General features: G+C 38.1%; 1 protein-coding gene across 3 annotated transcripts in view; it reads right to left on the reverse strand.

The window, feature by feature from the left end:
- The window catches only part of CHN1 (chimerin 1), a 200,488-nt gene that overhangs the window by 146,472 nt on the left and 34,369 nt on the right, over positions 1-19,647 (reverse strand). For all 3 annotated transcript variants that reach the window (XM_017946671.3, XM_021923729.2, XM_021923728.2), the window contains exon 2: positions 3,608-3,646. In XM_017946671.3, the coding sequence (XP_017802160.1) occupies positions 3,608-3,646 (39 nt within the window). The remainder of the gene's footprint in view (positions 1-3,607; positions 3,647-19,647) is intronic.

A 19,647-nucleotide genomic window follows, 5' to 3' on the forward strand; every position in this document is an offset into this window, starting at 1 on the left:
TAAGTTTCTTCTAGAATCAAATTGTGAAATGCTGTTCAGATTCCACCACGCCAAAGATAGAAAAACAAAACACACTAACATGTAGCAACTTTTGACATTAAATTAAATCATCTTGTTTACTTTTATAGGTCTATTATAGAAGTGAACAATTAGAACTTCTTGAGTAGCTTTCAACGGGTGTACCGCCTTACATGAATTGACATACCTAATTATTTTTAAAATTTCAGCCCATGTCTATTTCATTACCATTTTAAGAATTTTTTAATAATTAAATTTAAGTCACATTACGGAGACGCTGAAGCATTACAGTTTGTCGGTCCCAAAGAGTATTAGTAGAAAATATTGTCAATTATCAATTCTAAACTGTATACATATATCTGGCCTAAGATTGTCATGGCTCAAATATTAAGGAAACTGAACAATGCCTCCTACCTCAGTTATTTAAAATTCCAGTCTCTATTGATGACATCAGGGTATTACAGGCCTATCAGTCTTTAAAATTTTTCCTACTAAAATGTAAAGACTCCTAAAAGATGAAGTCCTTAAGGTACAATTAATAAACATCTTACTGAAGATTATTTAGAGCTAGTTGTAAAAACCGTAAAACTGCCTGAGTGGTAAAGATAATATAAACAAAAAGTTCAACTTAATCACATTTTTTTCTAAGATCGGAATTTGACAAACACAATAACCATCTATATGATCATAAAAAGTCATCGTTAGAATGCATTTATTTATTTAATATGAATGAATAAATGAATGAGACAGGGTCTGGAGTTCAGAGTCCTGATCAAAACTCACTGCAGCCTCCACACCCCTTGGGCCCAACTAATCCTCCCACCTCCACCCTGGAAGCAGTTCCTCCCACCTCCACCTCCCAAGCGGCTGGGACCACAGGAGGGCAACACCATGCCCAGCTAATGTTTTTATTTCTTATTTTTTGGTAGAGATGGGATCCCCGTATATTGGCCAGGTTGGCCTCAAACTTTTGGGCTCAAGAGATCCTCCCACCTCAGTCTCCCCAGACTACTAGGATTACAGGCCTGAGTCACCATGCCTGGCTGCAATTTTTATGTTTCCTCATTTGTTAAAATTTGTACATACTCAAATCTTGGAAGATTAATATCATAATCTTATAAGAAAATTTCTAAAAAGGATTTTTCCACTTGCTTTTAATATAGTTTAATTATAAAATTTCCTTGAATCAGAAGTTTTTTTTCCTTTGACAGTCAAAAGATAAAATATTTATTTTAATAATTTCCTACACATATCTACTATTAAAATGATTATGGGGAGTTCAGACACTGAAGTCATTAAGAGAAATGATAAAACTCAGTAACAGAATTATAGTCTTATTAAAGAAAGATTCAGCTGGGCACAGTGGCTCACACCTATAATCCCAACACATGGGAGGCCAAGGAGGCAGGATCACTTGAGGTCAGGAGCTGGAGACCTTCCTGGGCAACACAGTGAGACCTTGTAGTCTACAAAATAAAATTTTTAAAAATCAACCTGTGGTCACAGCTACTCAGGAGGTTGAAGCGGTAGGATCACTTGAGCCCAGGGGGTCAAGGCTGTAGCATGCCAAGATTGCACCACTGAACACCAGTCTGGGCGACAAAGTAATAGCCTATCTCTTTTTTTTTTAATGTGTTTTTTTGTTTTTTGGTTTTTTTTGAGACAGAGTTTTGCTCTTCGCTCTTGTTGCCCAGGCTGGAGTGCAATGGTGCGATCTTGGCTCACTGCAATCTCTGCCTCTCAAGTACAAGGGATTCTCCTGTCTCAGCCTCCCAAGTAGCTCGGATTACAGGCATGCGCCACCACACCCAGCTAATTTTTTGGTATTTAGTAGAGACGGGTTTCACCATGTTAGGCTGGTCACGAACTCCTGACCTCAGGTGATCTACTCGCCTCAGCCTCCCAAAGTGCTGGGATTACATAAATGCCATTTTTTAAAACAAATGATAGCTACTGCAAGACATGCAAGATATGTGAAGCTACAAAAAATACCAATTGCATATACTACATTTACTAATTGATATTTTTCACAGAGGAAAAGATCACCACAAACTCAATAATAGTCTGAGGCTTCATAAATGTTCTTACATTAAAAATGTGCAGGGTGCAAGTCAGAGTCAGAGAATAAAGATAAACTGAAAACCAGAAAATGCAGAGAAGTTTTTGTTGTTGTTGTTGTTGTTTTGTTGTTGTTGTTGTTTTGAGATGGAGTCTCACTCTGTAGCCCAGGCTGGAGTGCAGTGGCATGATCTTGGCTCACTGCAACCTCTGCCTCCCTGGTTCATGCAATTCTCCTGCCTCAGCCTCCCAAGTAGTTGGGACTACAGGTGTGTGCCACCACACCCAGCTAATTTTTGTATTTTTAGTAGAGCTGGGTTTCACCATGTTGGCCAGGCTGGTCTCAAACTCCTGACCTCAGGCAATCCGCCTGCCTCAGCCTCCCAAAGTGCTGGGATTACAGGCATGAGCCACAGCGCCCGGCCAGAGAAGAATTTTAAATAGGCTTCCAGCCAATGAGATTACGAGACAAAATCTTTAGGAGGTAAAGAACATTAGTCATTTTTACATATTCGTATAACTATACTCCCAAGGGAAAAAGAAAAAGGCACCATCAGCGTTGGGGCAAAGCATCTATGGCAATATTTTTAAAGATTGTTCATGTTTTACTTATAATTAGCCCAAAGTGGCAATCTATTAAAAACAAAATTATCTCTTCTGAGAACATAAGACCAATGAGAATCTGAATCGCTGTTCCTTCAGTCGGCAAATTTCAGCAACCTACAAACATCAAATTTATAATAAACCTCAACATTTACAAAGATGTTAATCTATAATTAAAGTACAGGTTTCTTAGGCTGCTAATTCAACTACAGAAACAAACAAGAACTTATAGTGCTTTTCCATAATAATGCATTCATAAATTTTAAAAAACCATTTTGATTATATTAGCCCTATTTCAACTCTTAAAATCTGAAATATCCTTTACTTGATGAAATAATATTCTCTAGAAAACAAGGAAATGAAAACAAAGAACTAAAACCCTAGACGTTTAAAAAGAAATATTTATCCTAACGCAGTTTAAAGAGCAGCATGGAATCAAGTATCTCCCTTATATTTTGGGAAAGTAATTATTTAAAAGTTAGATCACCTTTTTTTTTGTTTTTTGGTTTTTTTTGCCTCTTTTCACTTATTCTTTCTGTCAACATAGCCTCCTGAATTATTGTCATTTAAATATTCCTTTCTTCACATAAAGAAACAGGACCTGAAAATAATTAGACTGTTTGAATTCTCAGTGTCTCCTTGTATTAGCTTTATTAACCACTCTTAACAAGTGGTCTCAAGTTTCACTACATGAAATTCATGCAAGCTCAGAGGGATGAAATGCATTCCAGACAGAAAACCATACACTGAACAGACTTTGTGGAAACACTTACTTAACCACAATTACTTCTATGCTATTCCCAAACCTTGTTGTAAATTAATTTTTCAACAATGGATACAAAATGGAATTTCTATCTAATAATCCCATATTTTTATATTACTTATAAAGCACTATAACCCACACAATTAAATTTATTTGTAGACTTACAGTAAGATTTCCAAACAGGAGGTCTATATTCATCTGTATCTGAAAGAAAAAACATCAAATTAACATTACCGAACATTTAAATTTTAAATGAGACATTTTAATAATTAACTCATTTAATACATATTTGAGATCTATTTGTTCTAGGTATTGTGCTAGGCATGAAGGGGCATTCAAGGGTTTTTTTTTAGCCTTGGTCCTTACTTAGTTGGAGAAATTTTCCAAAGATGTTTAAAGAAAGTTATTGTATTTATTCAACTGCTTATTACATAAAACATCAAGGTTAACTTTTACTGCTAGTACTCATTTCTTACTATCACTGAAGTAATAGTCAATAAAGGCTTTGTTTCTTTGGGGTTAATGATTATTTCACTGAAAGATCCCTAAAATTATTGAATTTTTCTTTTTCAGTCAAATTTACCAGATTAATAATTTTAATTACCCCAAAAGTTAAGTATTTCTATTATTTTCCCCCATTACATTTAGGGGATTCCAATGTACATGGTTTTACTAACATGAAGAGAGAACAGCAAGATTCAGATCTCAGTCCTCACACATCCTGGACAATCAAAACCAGGAAATGAAAAACACTTCAATGGAAGAGAGCGTATCTAGGGAACGACAACGAACATGAGGTGAACATCTGCTCTTCAAGTCCATTTCCCCTCACGTTGCCTGAGTGCAGATGTAGGAGACAGCATAAATAGGAAGTGGAAAGAGATGAAAATACAAACACATGAGGGACGTGAAGTAATCAGAGAAAGGAGAAGGAGCCAGTGTGGTCTGGCTTCTCATCAGTAAAGTATAGCTGGGGGCTAATTTTGCCAGCCAAAAGCTCTGCCTGCAAGACTATATAGCCAAGACTGCAGAAACATTTTTTGGTATAAAGATATGGGCCGGGTGCGGTGGCTCAAGCCTGTAATCCCAGCACTTTGGGAGGCCGAGACGGGCGGATCACGAAGTCAGGAGATCGAGACCATCCTGGCTAACACGGTGAAACCCCGTCTCTACTAAAAAATACAAAAAGCTAGCCGGTCGAGGTGGCGGGCGCCTGTAGTCCCAGCTACTCGGGAGGCTGAGGCAGGAGAATGGCGTAAACCCAGGAGGCGAAGCTTGCAGTGAGCTGAGATCCGGCCAATGCACTCCAGCCCAGGCGACAGAGTGAGATTCCGTCTCAAAAAAAAAAAAAAAGATATGGCCAGCCACATCACCTGGCTCTGCTGGAAACCAACATGAACCCATTAGGCAATCTGATCCTAAAATCTTCATCTTCAAGGAAGCAAAAAAATCCCTGGAAAGTTTATTGAGAAAACTAAACAAGTAGCTCAGGTAAAATGGTCACAGACGAAAGACATTCAGCCTCCAATTTGCAACCTTTAAACTGCAATATCACACTTGGTTTATAATGTGTTATCAAAAATCACACAAATACTTTGAGAAAAAGGATTATAGCAAGACTACTAATAGTGGGCATATTAACATAACATGGAAATTTTAAATCATGTGGAAATTGCTTGGGACCCCATAGGAGTGTTCAAATATGTCTGCTTCAAGATGCTTCAATGAGCATCCAAATTGATAAGGAGGAAGTCAACCTGTCGCTGCTTGCTGATGACATTATCGCACACCTAGAAAACCCTAAATACTCATCCAAAAAGCTCCTAGAACTGGTAAATGAATTCAGCAAAGTTTCCAAAGTTAATGTACACGAATCAGCAGCTCTGCTATACACCAACTGTGACCAAGCTGAGAATCAGGTCAAGAACTCGATCTCTTATACAAAAGCTGCAAAAAACAAACAAACAAACAAAACAAAAACAAAAACAAAACTTAGGAATACACATAACCAAGAAGGTGAAAGACCTCTGCAAGGAAAACTGCAAAACACTACTGAAAGAAATCATAGATGACACAAACAAATGGAAACACATCCCATGCTCATGGATGGGTAGCATCAATATTGTGAAAATGACCACACTACCAAAAATAATCTACAAATTCAATGCAACTCCCATCAAAATATCACCATCATTCTTCACAGAACTAGAAAACACAGTCCTAAAAATCATATAGAACCAAAAGAGAGCCCGCACAGCCATAGCAAGACTATGCAAAAAGAACAAATGTGGAGGGATTACATTACCCAGCTTCAAACTATACTATAAGGCCACAGTCAGCATAGTACTGGTATCAAAATAGGAATATAGACCACTGAAACAGAATAGAGAATCCAGAAATAAAGCCAAATCCTTACAGCCCACTGATCTTCAACAAAGCAAACAAAAACATTAAGTAGGGAAAGGATACCCTATTCAACAAATGGTGCTGGGATAATTGGCAAGCCACACACAGAAGAATGAAACTGGACCCTCATTTCTCACCCTATACAAAAACCAACTCAAGATGGATCAAATACTTAAATCTAAGACCTGAAACCATAAAAATTCTGGAAGATAACATTGGAAAACCCCTTCTAGATATTGGCTTAGGCAAAGACTTCATGACCAAGAACCCAAAAGCAAACAGAACAAAAGCAAAGATAAAGAGATGGAATTTAATTAAATGAAAGTTTCTTCATAGCAAAAGAAATAATCAGCAGAGCAAACAGACAACCCACAGAATAGGAGAAATCTTCACAATCTATACATCCAGCAAAGGACTAATATCCAGAATCTACAAGGAACTCAAACAAATCAGCAAGAACAAAACAAGCAATCCTATCAAAAAGTGGGCTAAAGACACAAATAAACAATTTTTAAAAGATGATATGCAAACAACGTGAAAAAATGCTCAGCATCACTAATTACCAGGGAAATGCAAATTAAAACCACAAAATGGTATCACTTCACTCCTACAAGAATAGCCATAATCAAAAAATAATAGATGGTGTGGATGTGGTGAAAGGGAACACTTTTACACTGTTGGTGGGAATGTAAGCTAGTACAACCACTATGGAAAACCATGTGGAGATTCCTTAAAGAACTAAAAGTAGAGCTACCATTTGATCCAGTAATTCCACTCCTGGGTATCTACCTAGAAGAAAAGAAGTCATTATATGAAAAAGACACTTGCACACGCATGTTTATAGCAGCACAATTCGCAATTGCAAAGATACGGAACCAGCCCAAATGCCCATCAATCAACAAGTGGATAAAGAACATGTGGTATATATATCTATATATCTACATATAGAGAGAGACAGACATATATATACACACCATGGAATACTACTCAGCCATAAAAAAGAATGAAATAATGGCATTTGCAGCAACCTGGATGGAAGTGGAGACCATTATTCTAAGTGAAGTAACTCAGGATTGGAAAACCAAACATTGTATGTTCTCACTTATAGGAGGGAGTTAAGCTATGAGGATGCAAAGGCATAAGAATGATACAATGGACTTTGGGAAGTGAGAGGAAAGGATGGGCGGGGAGAGGAATAAAAGACTACACATTGGGTACGGTATACACTGCTCAGGTGATAGGTGCACCAAACTCTCAGAAATTACCACTAAAGAACTTATTCATGTAACCAAACACCACCCAAAAACCTATTGAAATAAATAAATTGAAAAACAAACGAAAAATAAAGAAAATGTGGTATGTACACACCATGAAATACTAAACAGCTATAAAAAAAGAATGAAATTATGCCTTTGCAAAAATATGGAGGCAGCTGGAGGACATTGTCCTAAACAAACTAACACAGGAACAGAAAACCAAATACCATATCTTCTCACTTATAAGTGGAGCTAAGTATTGAGCACATAAGGATATAAATATGACACAATGTCTACTATGGACTACCAGAAGGTGAGGAGAGGGGTGAGTTAAACTACCTATTAAGCACTATGCTCACTGCCAGGGTGACAGGACCTGTACTCCAAACCTCAGCATCATGCAATATTCTCATGTAACAAATCTGCACATGAACCCCCATATATAAATAAAAGCTGAAAATTAAAAAAAAAAAATTGAGGAAAACTTAAAGACAAAGAGGAAATCTTGAAAGAAGCAAGAAGAAAAATAACTTTTCCATTGAAGAATAATGGTAAGAATTACAAGCAGACTTCTCATTAGAAACCATAAAAGCATTAAGAGAGAGGAGTAAAATATCCGAAATGTTGAAGAAAGAAAAAAATAACAGCTCCAAATTTTATATCCACTAGAATTATCCTTCAAATGAGAAGGAAAGATAAAGACTTTCTCAGACAAACAACAAATGAGAGAACTCATCACAACAAACCTGGCAAAAAATAAATGTTAGAAGAAATTCTTCAAAAAGAGGGGGAAAAGGATGTAAGTCAGAAACTCAAATCTACATAAAGAAAGAAAGAGCATCAGAGAAGGAATAAATGATAAAATGAAAAAACAAAACATACACACAAATATGTCTGCTTGAAGAATGAATAACAGGCTGGGTACGGTGGCTCACACCTGTAATCCCAGAACTTTGTGAGGCCAAGGTGGGCTGGTCACCTGAGGTAAGGAGCTCAAGACCAGTCTGGCCAACATGATGAAACCCCATCTCTACTAAAACTACAAACATTACAAACATTAGGTGGTGGGTACCTGTACCCCAGCTACTCAGGAGGCTGAGGCAGGGAGAACTGCTTGAACCCAGTGGGCAGAGGCTGCAGTGAACCAAGATCACACCACTGCTCTCTAGCCTGGGTGACAGAGCAAGACTCCATCTCAAAAAAAAAAAAAAAAAAGAATAACAGATTACATGAATAAATGAATAAAATGAATAATGAAAGAAATAATGCAGCAAATACAGTCATTTCTCATTATTCACAGTAATTATATACTATGAAGTTACCTCAAACACTGAATTTAGCAGCATATACTGAACCACTGCTCCTAGGGGCAACACAGGGTTAGGTTCCTTGGTGCCTCTGGTCACAACATTTTCATCAACCATTAAATACATAAACTTGTGTTGTATGTGTATCTCTTTAAAGATACCTTATTTAGTATATACCGTTGATTCATTAACACTGAACTCACATCAACAGCACTATAACCATGCCTGTATGAAGCTTATCTAACATATGCATATTCTCCAAAAGATATATCACAGCCTTCTAACTCTTAGGAACACTGTCTAGACAGCACTTCAGCACGAGGCTTGGGGACCATTTTAAATGGCAAAATCACTAACAACAACAACAAAATCCCCACAAAAATGTAAAAAGGTGTGGCCCTGAAAAGACCATGAAAAGAGGACTTGTTTACAGCATGAGAGCTGAAACAAGGCGGAGCACTGCCTTGCTTGGCCACAGCCGGGAACAGGCAGGTCATATGACTCAAATTTTTTGCTGCTCTGTGATTATTTGCAAGTGACCACAAAAATACCACAATGATTTATTTTAGGGTTACAAATAAATGTTAGAAAGGGGGCAAACTTGCAACTACGGAATCCATGAATAATAAATAAATAATAAGCAATTATTTAGGAAAACAGCTTGCTCAGGTGAACTTATCCAGTGATGATAAAAAGTTAGAATGAAACACAACCTTAATGCAGTGATGATACATACATCTTTCCTGTGCTAGAAGGTGTGTGCATACGTGTGTGTGTGTGTGTGTTGGGGGTTAATTATATTGAAGTTTGTCTTAATAAGTAAACCATAATTAATTCAATTGTAGTTTTAATACCAGAAAAAATTTGCCTGTAAGTATTCAAGTCATGTTATTATCTCCTTGATATTTTGCTGTTATTATTCAATCCTAAGGAGTATGACATGTAGTGAGTTTCCAGTTTATAACAGGACACCCATACCCTATGCGTGTCTCCACTTCCTTGTGGGGCTCCAAACCATAAGAGGTAGTGACCAGGCACCTCCTGATCCACCACTATGGGGGACTAGGAAGGGAGGAGATACTCAACCAGCCTTGGACCCTATGTAGTAAATAATTTAATCTTGTCTCAGAAGAGGTCTAGACTTTGCCTTCAACTCCTGGAGATAATTTTTGTTTGCCTGGGGCTAGCCAGAGAGTAACTTGGGGCTTTCGGTCACTGGTATCAGTTAAGGAACCATATGGACAATCAACCATGCTTATGCAATAAAGCCCCAATGAAAGTTCTGAACACCGAGGCCGGGAGAACTTCTCTGGTAGGAAATATCCCACGTGGATCATCACACATAAATGCAAGAAGGAGCCAGGGACATAACTGTAATCCCAGCTACTCTGGAGGCTGAGGCAGGAGGACTGCTTGAGCCCAGGAGTTTAAGACCCGCCTGGGCACCAAGGAAGGAACGAAAGGGAAGGAAGGGAGGAAGTAAGAAGGAAGGACAGGAGGAGAGAAGGGAGGGAGGGAGGGAGGGAGGACATGTGTCCTGACTCCAAATAGAGAGGGCAATGGAAGCTCTGCGTTTTGCATTTCTCCTGGACCCTGTCCTATGCGCATCTTCCCCTGGCTGATTTTAATATGTATCCTTTCCCGGCAATAACCATGACTGTAAGTAATGTTTAGTGAGTTCCGCTGAGTCCTTCTAGTGAATTTTAGTCCGTGAAAGGTGGTTGGGGAACTCCCCCCACCCAATTTGCAGTTGGTGTCAAAAGTGAGGGAAGTCTTGGAGACTTTGTAGTTGGCCCTAACGCCTCACAGACCTTGTGCAAAGCTGCACCTATGAGCGGTGAAGGCCTCCCGGAGGTCATTCTGACTTTGGAGAAGGTGAGAGAGAAAGGCTAATTCTCACAGTCCTTACTCTGAGAACTGTGTACTTAGTGCTAGGTGGGGTTTTCTTAGGGAATATCAACCTTTACTTGCTCTGTGACTTTAGAAAATTTACTACCTCTCTGCATCTTAATCTATTTATTTATAAAAATGGAATAACAATATCATCTAAAATGGGAATAGTAACAACATAGGTTTGTTGTTGAGAATTAAATTAGGTATCATCTAAAAAGCACCTTGTACTTAGGAGACCCTTCAGTAAATGAGTACCCTCTCCTGCCTTCACCAAAAGTGATTCTGAAAACACAATATTACCATATTAGCCTCAAGCCACTGTTAATGATTTCAGCCCTTCTTACTATTTTGGTCTTCCATGTACACCTGCTCTGTTATAAAAGACAGTATTCAAGATGCTACAGATCACAATCATGGCCAAACAAATTTAGTATTTGTCAAAAAAAATAAGAAATATTAGGCGAAAAGTTTGAGTTTCTTTTAATATTAAAACAATTCTAATTAATGACATTTAAGAGCACTGTTTAGGTTTTAAATATATTTTCCTATTTTTTGCTGGTGGAAGTGTAAACTGGCATAGTCTCTTTGCAGAGCAATTAGCTATATATACCATAAGCTTAACTGTGTAACAGGTATCTGTTACGGCAGAGATTAGATGAGATGTTCTTTGAAGGAGAACACTTAAAAATTATTTCAGCCTTTCTTATGTTTATGTGTAGAGACCTTAGATCACTGGTGTGGATCCTTTTGCTGAGAGAAAAATGGCTTGAATGTTCCTTTAGTTGACCAGTGGGTAGGTGCCACTGTCCTTAGGACTCAGAGGAGGAGGGGACACTGGGAGGGGAAAGTTGAATGGCTTAGGAAAAAGTGCCTCAATCTCTTGATATGCAGAATTAGTTGCTAAAGGCAGGAAGACCAATTTTCCAGGACCCTAAATCTACCTGGAAAGGAAGAAACATTACCCCAATCTTTCATTCCTGAGATTCAAAAATTAAAGAGTTCTGTCACAGAAGACACGCCTAGCTCAAGCCAAGTCCCACTGGCAAGAAGAGGCAGAGACATTCCTGAAATAAAATGGCCTTGAAGAAGGAATAACTGAAACTGGTGATCTAAGGTCACACAAAAAGCTTCTGTGTTTATCAGGGAGGACAGACTCTGGCACAGCCTAAGGTGGATGCTGGAAGTGTCTCTGACCTCAGCCTCCCTGGTACACTAAATCCTTGAGTAAAAGAAAATGAACTTTTAAAAAACTGCAATCTTGACCTTTAACTGGGGTGACGGCTGTGACCTGGGCCATGGTCTGACTAGAAACGGGATCCTAGTGGCAGTTCAAGCAACTATTGTTCAACAGTGTGGGGCTGGTCTTAAATGCTGACAGAAAATGATGATGGAAAGGAAGAGCAATAGTGTAGTCAGTTCTCCTTCTGGCATTTGGAGGCAGATGAGACAACTCTTGGACTGGGAAAGCCTCCTGGGGCTCAAACTTGGAGGTGGAGAATGTCTAAAAAAGAAGATACTAAATTTCCTGCTGATTAATAGAAAAAAATATGAGAGTACATTTGGCCCCTGAATTTATGTAACACGTCATGCCAGTTCCTTCTGCATACCTCTTGACCCAGCAGTTCTATTTTTAGAAATTCACTGTAAACAATTAAGGATGTTAGAAAAATATTAATACAGAAGAATATCACCACAATATTACTTTTAAAGACTAAAATACTGTACTCAACCTAAACGTCCAACAACTGAAAACCGGCTTAATCAATTATGATTAAGTATGATTAAGTATTCCAGTTTGAAGATACCTGGACTACATGAAAAGGACTTTACCTTTTAATCTATTAGAAAGTCTATTCTCTGTTATCTTAAATATTTAAAAACTTATAAACCAGTGGCTGTCGATCTTTTGGGTCTCAGAAATCTGGATTCTAAAGAGTTTTTAATATTTATTGATATTAGCCACATTGGAAATTAAAATACGGCTGGGGCCGGGCGAGGTGGCTCATGCCTGTAATCCTAGCACTTTGGGAGGCCAAGGTGGATCACAAGGTCAGGGGTTCGAGACCAACCTGGTCAATATGGTGAAACCCCATTTCTACTAAAAATAGAAAAATCAGCCTGGTGTGGTGGTGCGCAACTGTAGTCCCAGCTACTCGGGAGGCTGAGGTAGGAGAATCACTTGAACCCAGGAGGCAGAGGTTGCAGTGAGCCGAGATCGTGCCACTGCACTCTGGCCTAGGTGACAGAGCGTGACTTCGTCTCAAAAAAAATAAAAATAAAAACAAAAACACAGCTGGGCACAGTGGCTCATGCCTGTAATGTCAGCACTTTGGGAGGCTGAGGCAGGAGGATCACTTGAGTACAGGAGTTCGAGACCAGGCTGGGCAACAAGTGAGACCTTGTCTCTACAAAAAAGACAAAAAGAAAAAAAAAATTAGGTGGTGCATGACTGTAGTCCCAGCTACATGGGAAACTGGGGTGGAAGGATCACTTGAGCCCAGGCACTGGAGGCTGCAGTGAGCTGTGTTTGTGCCACTGCACACTAGTCTGGGTGACAGTGACAGAGGGAGGGAAGGAAGGGAGGAAGCGAAGGGAGGGAGGGAAGGGAGGGAGAGAAGGGAGGGAGGGAAGAAGTGAGGGAGGGAGGGAAGGAACAGAGGGAGGGAGGGAGGCAGGCAGGCAGAAACTTGAATCATATTTTTTGTTAATTCATTTAAAAATAATAAGCCTATTACATCTTAACATTTTTATGAAAAATAACTATTTTTCAGAACAAAAAATGGTTTTACATTTTGCAAATCTCTTTAATGTCTAGCCTAATATAAGACAGCTGGATTCTCATATCTACATCTGTTGTTATACCACATGCCATGTAGCTTCTAGAAGATTCAATTAGATACTTGCAACAGAATGAGAGTGATGAAAATAATGTCTCAGTATTATTACAAAAATAGTCTTAACTTTGTAAAAACTCCCTCAGGAGTCCCTGGACCATGCTTTGAAAATGAATATTTTAAACCATAATTTCCTTGGCATATCTAAGATACGGGATAAAGTAGAGGTAGTAAACATTTCATCTAAGGCCAGGCACAGTGGTTCACCAATCACAGCACTTTGGGAGGTCAAGGCAGATGGATCACAAGGTCAGGAGTTCGAGACCAGACTGACCAACATGGTGAAACCCCGTCTCTACTAAAAATACAAAAATTAGCTGGGCATAGTAGCACATGCCTGTAATCCCAGTTACTCAGGAGGCTGAGGCAGGAGAATTGATTGAACCTGGGAGGCAGAGGTTGCAGTGAGCCAAAATCACACCACTGCATTCCAGCCTGGGCAAAAGACCGAGACTCCGTCTCAAAAACAAACAAATATTTCATCTAATAGAAGAAATACAAAAATTAGGAAGAGAAAAGAGAGAAAATCATGTGTTCTTTTGGCAGAAAACAGCAGCTTGTTCAAAGTTATCCAGGGCTAATACTCCGAAAATGTTTGTGATCGCCTTCAGCTGAAGGTCTCAAGAGCCCACAACACCTCTTTTTGATTCTGTCACAAAATCTGCCCAGACCCATCATACGAACATGTCAAACTCCAGTAGAATATGACTGAGAATGAGAAGCAGATAACCTATGACTCAGGAACAGCTGCTTAAAATATCTTTATCATGGTATGGCTGGGCATGGTGGCTCATGCCTATAATCCCAGCTCTTTGGGAGGCCCAGGGGGGCAGATCACCTGAGGTCAGGAGTTCGAGACCAGCGTAGCCAACAGGGTGAAACTCTGTCTCTACTAAAAACACAAAAATTAGCCAGGCATGGTGGGATACGCCTGTAATCCCAGCTACTCAGGAGGCTGAGGCAGGAGAATTGCTTGAACCAGGGAGGCAGAGGTTGCAGTAAGCCAAGATTGTGTCACTGTACTCCAGCCTGGGCAACAGAGTGAGACTCTGTCTCAAAAAATAATAATAATTATTATATACTTATATCCTTATCATGATATGTATGACTATTTAAATTAAGTATATACCCATAAAATCTATTAAAAGGTTTTCTCCATTGCCATGAAGTGTCAGTAATACTTTTCATACCTAATATAAAAGATAACTTTATAAAAATATCAGTTATGGTGGCATACAGAAATGTTAAAACAATCAAAGTTTCACTCATTCAGTAATTACACATGAAACACCTTCTATGGGTGAGGGTGTCAGTTACGAGGTGGGTCCAGATACAATTTGTGCCTTCAATGGCAGTAACAAAAATATGATGGATATTATTTACAAACAAGGTAATAAAGTAAGAGCAACAGAAGTTTTACAAACCATTGTCTTGTCTAAATGACTGGCAAGAATAGGTCTACACTATTTGCTGAATTGATGAACGAATGGAAGGAAAGAAGGAATCACTTTTGCCCAGAGTGTCAAGAAACACATACCAGAAGAGGTATTACCTGACAAGGCCCTTAAAAGATAGACAGTTTTTAAAATAAAGGGGCTGAGAAAAGGCAGAAGGACACTAAACAGAGGAGAATGCATGAATAAGAGGGCAGAAACAAGAAAGTTCAGTATACGTTTGAGGAACTGTAAACAATGCAGAGTGGCTGAAATAAAGATATACTGAAGAAAGTTTGTGACTTAGGCCCTGCAGGGAACCTGGGCTGAGTTGTCAGGAGGCATCCATAAATAACGCACTGCAAGGTTTTCTCTGCTTTGTACGTTCTTCCAATTAAATACTGTTATTTGAGGATAGAAGAATGCTATAGTCAGGTCCAGCTCACTTCTCAAGAGTTGGAGAAAGCAAGTCAGGCAGCAGGAAAGCCAAAGGCAGAAGACAACAAGCACAACTCATGGAGCAGACTCACAAGAGCACAAAGTAATGAACTGAAAATCGCAGGTGGCAGCAAGGCCTGGGAAAGGGGAGAGACAGCTTCATGTCTAAGCTAGGTTCTGTGCGAGACATTCTCCTCGAGACTTGATGTAAAAACATAAACAAATTCATGAAAACGAAAGAAAAAGATGAGATCAAAATAAGCCTAAGTTAATTCATATGTACAGTACAACCTCATCAGTGAATTTTTTCATTTTTTTTATAAATGAAAGAAAAGATATTTCTGCATGTGTACATAGAGGGAAGAGAGAGGATGAAAGAACTAGAAAGACACACACTAGAAGGGTAACAGTCATCTCTAGATCAGCCTTTCCCCTCTTCTAAAGCAAGCCTGGATAATGTTTCAAGTGACTGTTTTCCTAGTTCTCCCAAGTATGGGAGATAACAAACTCCTTGTGGAAGACAGGAGAGAGGTCACCTTACTACATGTAATAGATGCTCTATGGTCTTAGGGTGTTATTCTCTCCCAGAACCAGGAGGAGAAAGGCCTCTCTATTATACAACGAATATATTACATTTGTGCTGAGAGAACTATTAAAAACAAAAAAGTGCAAGTAAACTATCTATAAGATGAAGAAAACATGGAAACTGAATCAGACAGAGAAAAGTCCTCTTTAATAAACTCCACAGGAGGCTCTAACTGTTTTAGGTGGGTCCTTGAACTGCATGTACTACCAGAGAAATCCCAGTCTGAGAGGCTTAGCAATCAACTATAGCTTTGTGGCAAACTTATCCATAATAAAGCACCATATTCTTCTAAAGTCTTTGAATTTCCCCTCAGAATCCCTGTGGAGGTCTTCATTTTACCTGTTCTGCCGGTTCTAATGGAATTTACTGAATGTCAAGTATTCGTTATAGGAAATGAAAAACAGTTTCTTAATTAAATTTTCTTTCATTTTTGGTTAACTGCTAGAATTGCAAGTCAAGAAAACTTTACGTAAACATATTTTTACATATTCTATCATGTTTATGAAAAGTGATTCCAATTTTTCTTGCTGTTTTAAGCTCAAACTTAAATTTTAAGCAAGATTTAGTATTAAACTCATTGTTGCCATAATCGTTTTTGTTTGTGCTGCTTTTTCTCTAAATATTAGTATTGTCAGGACATTCATTTTTCTTTAAATAACAAAACTTTCAGGATATTTATCTGTGCCTTTAGGCAATGATTTAAAAGTCCCTAGTTAAATCCATCTTTGATATAATTTATAACATTATGGTTATTTAGGAGATACTCAAAAGTATTCATTTACTGACTGATAGGATTAAATTTACTTATAAATACCTTAATGTGCTGATTTTTTGGATTAATTTATAACATTTTATGACTGAATACATCTTCATGTTCTCTCCAATTAGATCCTATTTACATCCACTACATCTATAGAAGTTGTTAAAAATGACCTCTGAAAACAAAAATTATTTCTTTTTATTATATATTCTTTTTGTATCATTATATAATCTGTATCTTATGCATTCTTTGGTTTAGAATAATATTCCTCTGGTGAAGTTTAAACCTGCTTAACGTTTTACTTTTAAAGTTAAACAGTTCATTCTGGAACAGACTAGAATGTTAAATTTAAGCTGTTTACTGTTTTAGGGTCAAGCCAAAGGCTGTTACAACTTTTAAACAATATAATGAATTCTCAAAAAGGACTATATTGCATTTTAAATGAGGTTTAGACAAATGACCTATAAACATTCAAAAATTGTGATTTAGGTTTTAAAGCATATTAGTTTCAGATTGCCTTTGGTTTGAAAATTAACAATTTTGAATTGTATAACCAGAATGACATTTATCGGCAAGAAAAAAGACCATTTCTTCCCTTCAAATGACGAGTCGCCTTTCAACCAACTGGTGAGATTTCCTGTACTGCTTTAATCCAAAAATGTAAGGCAATAATAATCCCCACCTGTTGCTGTTCTGTTTCTGTTCAATATTTAGACACACCAAAATAATGACAAGCTTAAATTGTTATTTTACTATAAAGTGATTTTTAAAAGAACAAGGGCATAAACAGTAAATACCAAACAAGTACTATAGGTAATATGTGAAAGAGTCACAAAGAAAACATCCAAGCTCTTTAATAAAAGAAGTTTCTCGGAAAACAAAAATTTGCAGTGAAAATGAAAAGGCTCCTAATAACATACACGATTCTAAACTAATTAGAAACAAAAATGAGCCTTGCTAGGTTTCTAGGTATCTCACATCCTGACTAAACTTCTTTCCTAGAAGATGCTTCAAAATGTGGAAAGAAGGCATTACAACTAAGATAATTAAAATTCACCCTGCAAAGTCATGGCCAAATCAGGTCAGTTAAATTCACCGTTAGAAACAACAAAGTCATTTAAAATTGTTCCAAGTTGAAAACTGATGTGTCATGATTCAACTCTGATGGAAATAAACTATTTTTAAAACCAAAGACAATTATTTTTAATTCTTCAGAGAATAGTGACCCAGAACTGTTAATACTAAGAAAAAAAAATAAAACTTCTGAAACTGTGCAACTACAGTGCTCACATGTAACTTCATCAAAGATCCCCAGAAACAAATATTTCGCAAGTGCAGTGCTCAATTCTTCACCATGGACCCACAGCCTGGGCAAACAAAGCCTCCTAAATGAAATGTGAAGCAAACTTGGAAACCTCTCCTATTTAAAGCTTGGTCTTCAATAAAAGACCTAAGCAGTTTCCTCTAACCAGCTTGGCAGACCTAGCAAACAGATTACACAAAGTCCTTCTGCTTACTCAAATCTTTCACTATACTCTTGAAAATGAAAAGTTATACACAGGAAATGGGTCGCTTAACTCAATCCAAAGGTAAAGAGTGTCACTCTCCAACCTACTAATTAGTCTTCTGGACAAGTCAAATCTGAGGTGAGAAGAAGAGAACTTCTGATAATGTTTCTCCTAACATGTCGGCATAATTACAGAAAGTCCTCAGACAGGCCTGTTTACGTACAGGTTTTCCAAAAGGGAACTCCAAGATGATGTTTAATTCCTGTCAATCCTCTCAATGACATCTCAACATTCCCAACTGGCTCCCATTTGGATTTTGCTGGGTACATTTCAAAAATTCACCTTTAATAATATAATACATTTCCTAAAACCCTCTGCCCCAGAAAATAGAATATGCAAAACTCAACAACGAAAATAAAGTAGATCCTTCTACTTCTCGGCATCTCACGTCTAAAATTAAAATGCGGCTGGGTGCAGGGACTCACACCTGTAATCCCAGCACTTTGGGAAGGCAAGGCGGGGGATCACTCGAGCTCAGGAGTTCAAGACCAGCCTGGGCAATGTGGCGAAACCCTGTCTCTACAAAAAATACAAAAATTAATCAGGTGTAGTGGCATGCATCTGTAGTCCCAGCTACTGGGGTAGGGGCCAGGAGTGGCATGCAGGGAGGACTGCTTGAGCTAGGAGGGTCGAGACTGCAGTGAGCCGAGATGACATCATTGCACTCTAGCCTGGGCAACACAGTGAGATCCTGTCTCAAAAATTAAATTAAATTAAATTAAATTAAAATGCAATATGTTTATGAAGTCTTTATAATTCATCCTTAAAAGAATATACTATCAGGAGATCGAGACCATCCTGGCTAACACGGTGAAACCCCGTCTCTACTAAAAAAAAAATACAAAAAAAACACAAAAACTAGCTGGGTGCGGTGGCGGGCGCCTGTAGTCCCAGCTACTCGGGAGGCTGAGGCAGGAGAATGATGTAAACCCGGGAGGTGGAGCTTGCAGTGAGCTGAGATCCGGCCACTGCACTCCAGCCTGGGCGACGGAGTGAGACTCCATCTCAAAAAAAAAAAAAAAAAAAAAAGAATATACTACATGTTATATATGTTTTACTACAATAAAATAATATATGCTTGATGAACATTTTTTCCAATATTCATGTTCCAATGTTTCAATTTTTTCCAATTCAACAACTTAGACTTTTAACCATTTATAACACTTGAAGTTCCAGATATTAAAAAATGTAACCATATGAACATTCTTTGCAGAATTTTTACTTTTTATAAGTACAAGTTCTGGAAAATTTTAGTGGAGATTTTCCTTGTCAGTTACCTTTCCAACTATAATTCAGTGGTCTCAGATAACCCTCACCTCCTTCAGCAGACCCAGTATATAACCTCCTCAACCTTTTCTTAAAAGAAAAATTGCAAACGATGTTTTTCTCCTTGCTATTATTCATTCTTTGGCACAAATTATTCCTAACCCATGCTTTCCCCATACTCCAACATAGTTTTGTAGCACTGACCTACTTGGATTCTTGCCCTAGGAACAGGAATCAATCATCATATTCCCTAGCCTGGGAGTATTTAAAGTAATGTGTTTATTAGAATGTGCATTATTCTGTAATGCGGATTCATAGCATTTTCCAACGATGAGAGTCAATATGTCATTTTGCCAGCAGGCATTAAAACAGCAACCCTTCAAAGTCTTCCTTACATC

Source organism: Papio anubis, chromosome 10 (genome assembly GCF_008728515.1).
Source record: "Papio anubis isolate 15944 chromosome 10, Panubis1.0, whole genome shotgun sequence".
In the NCBI taxonomy this organism is placed as follows: domain Eukaryota; kingdom Metazoa; phylum Chordata; class Mammalia; order Primates; family Cercopithecidae; genus Papio; species Papio anubis.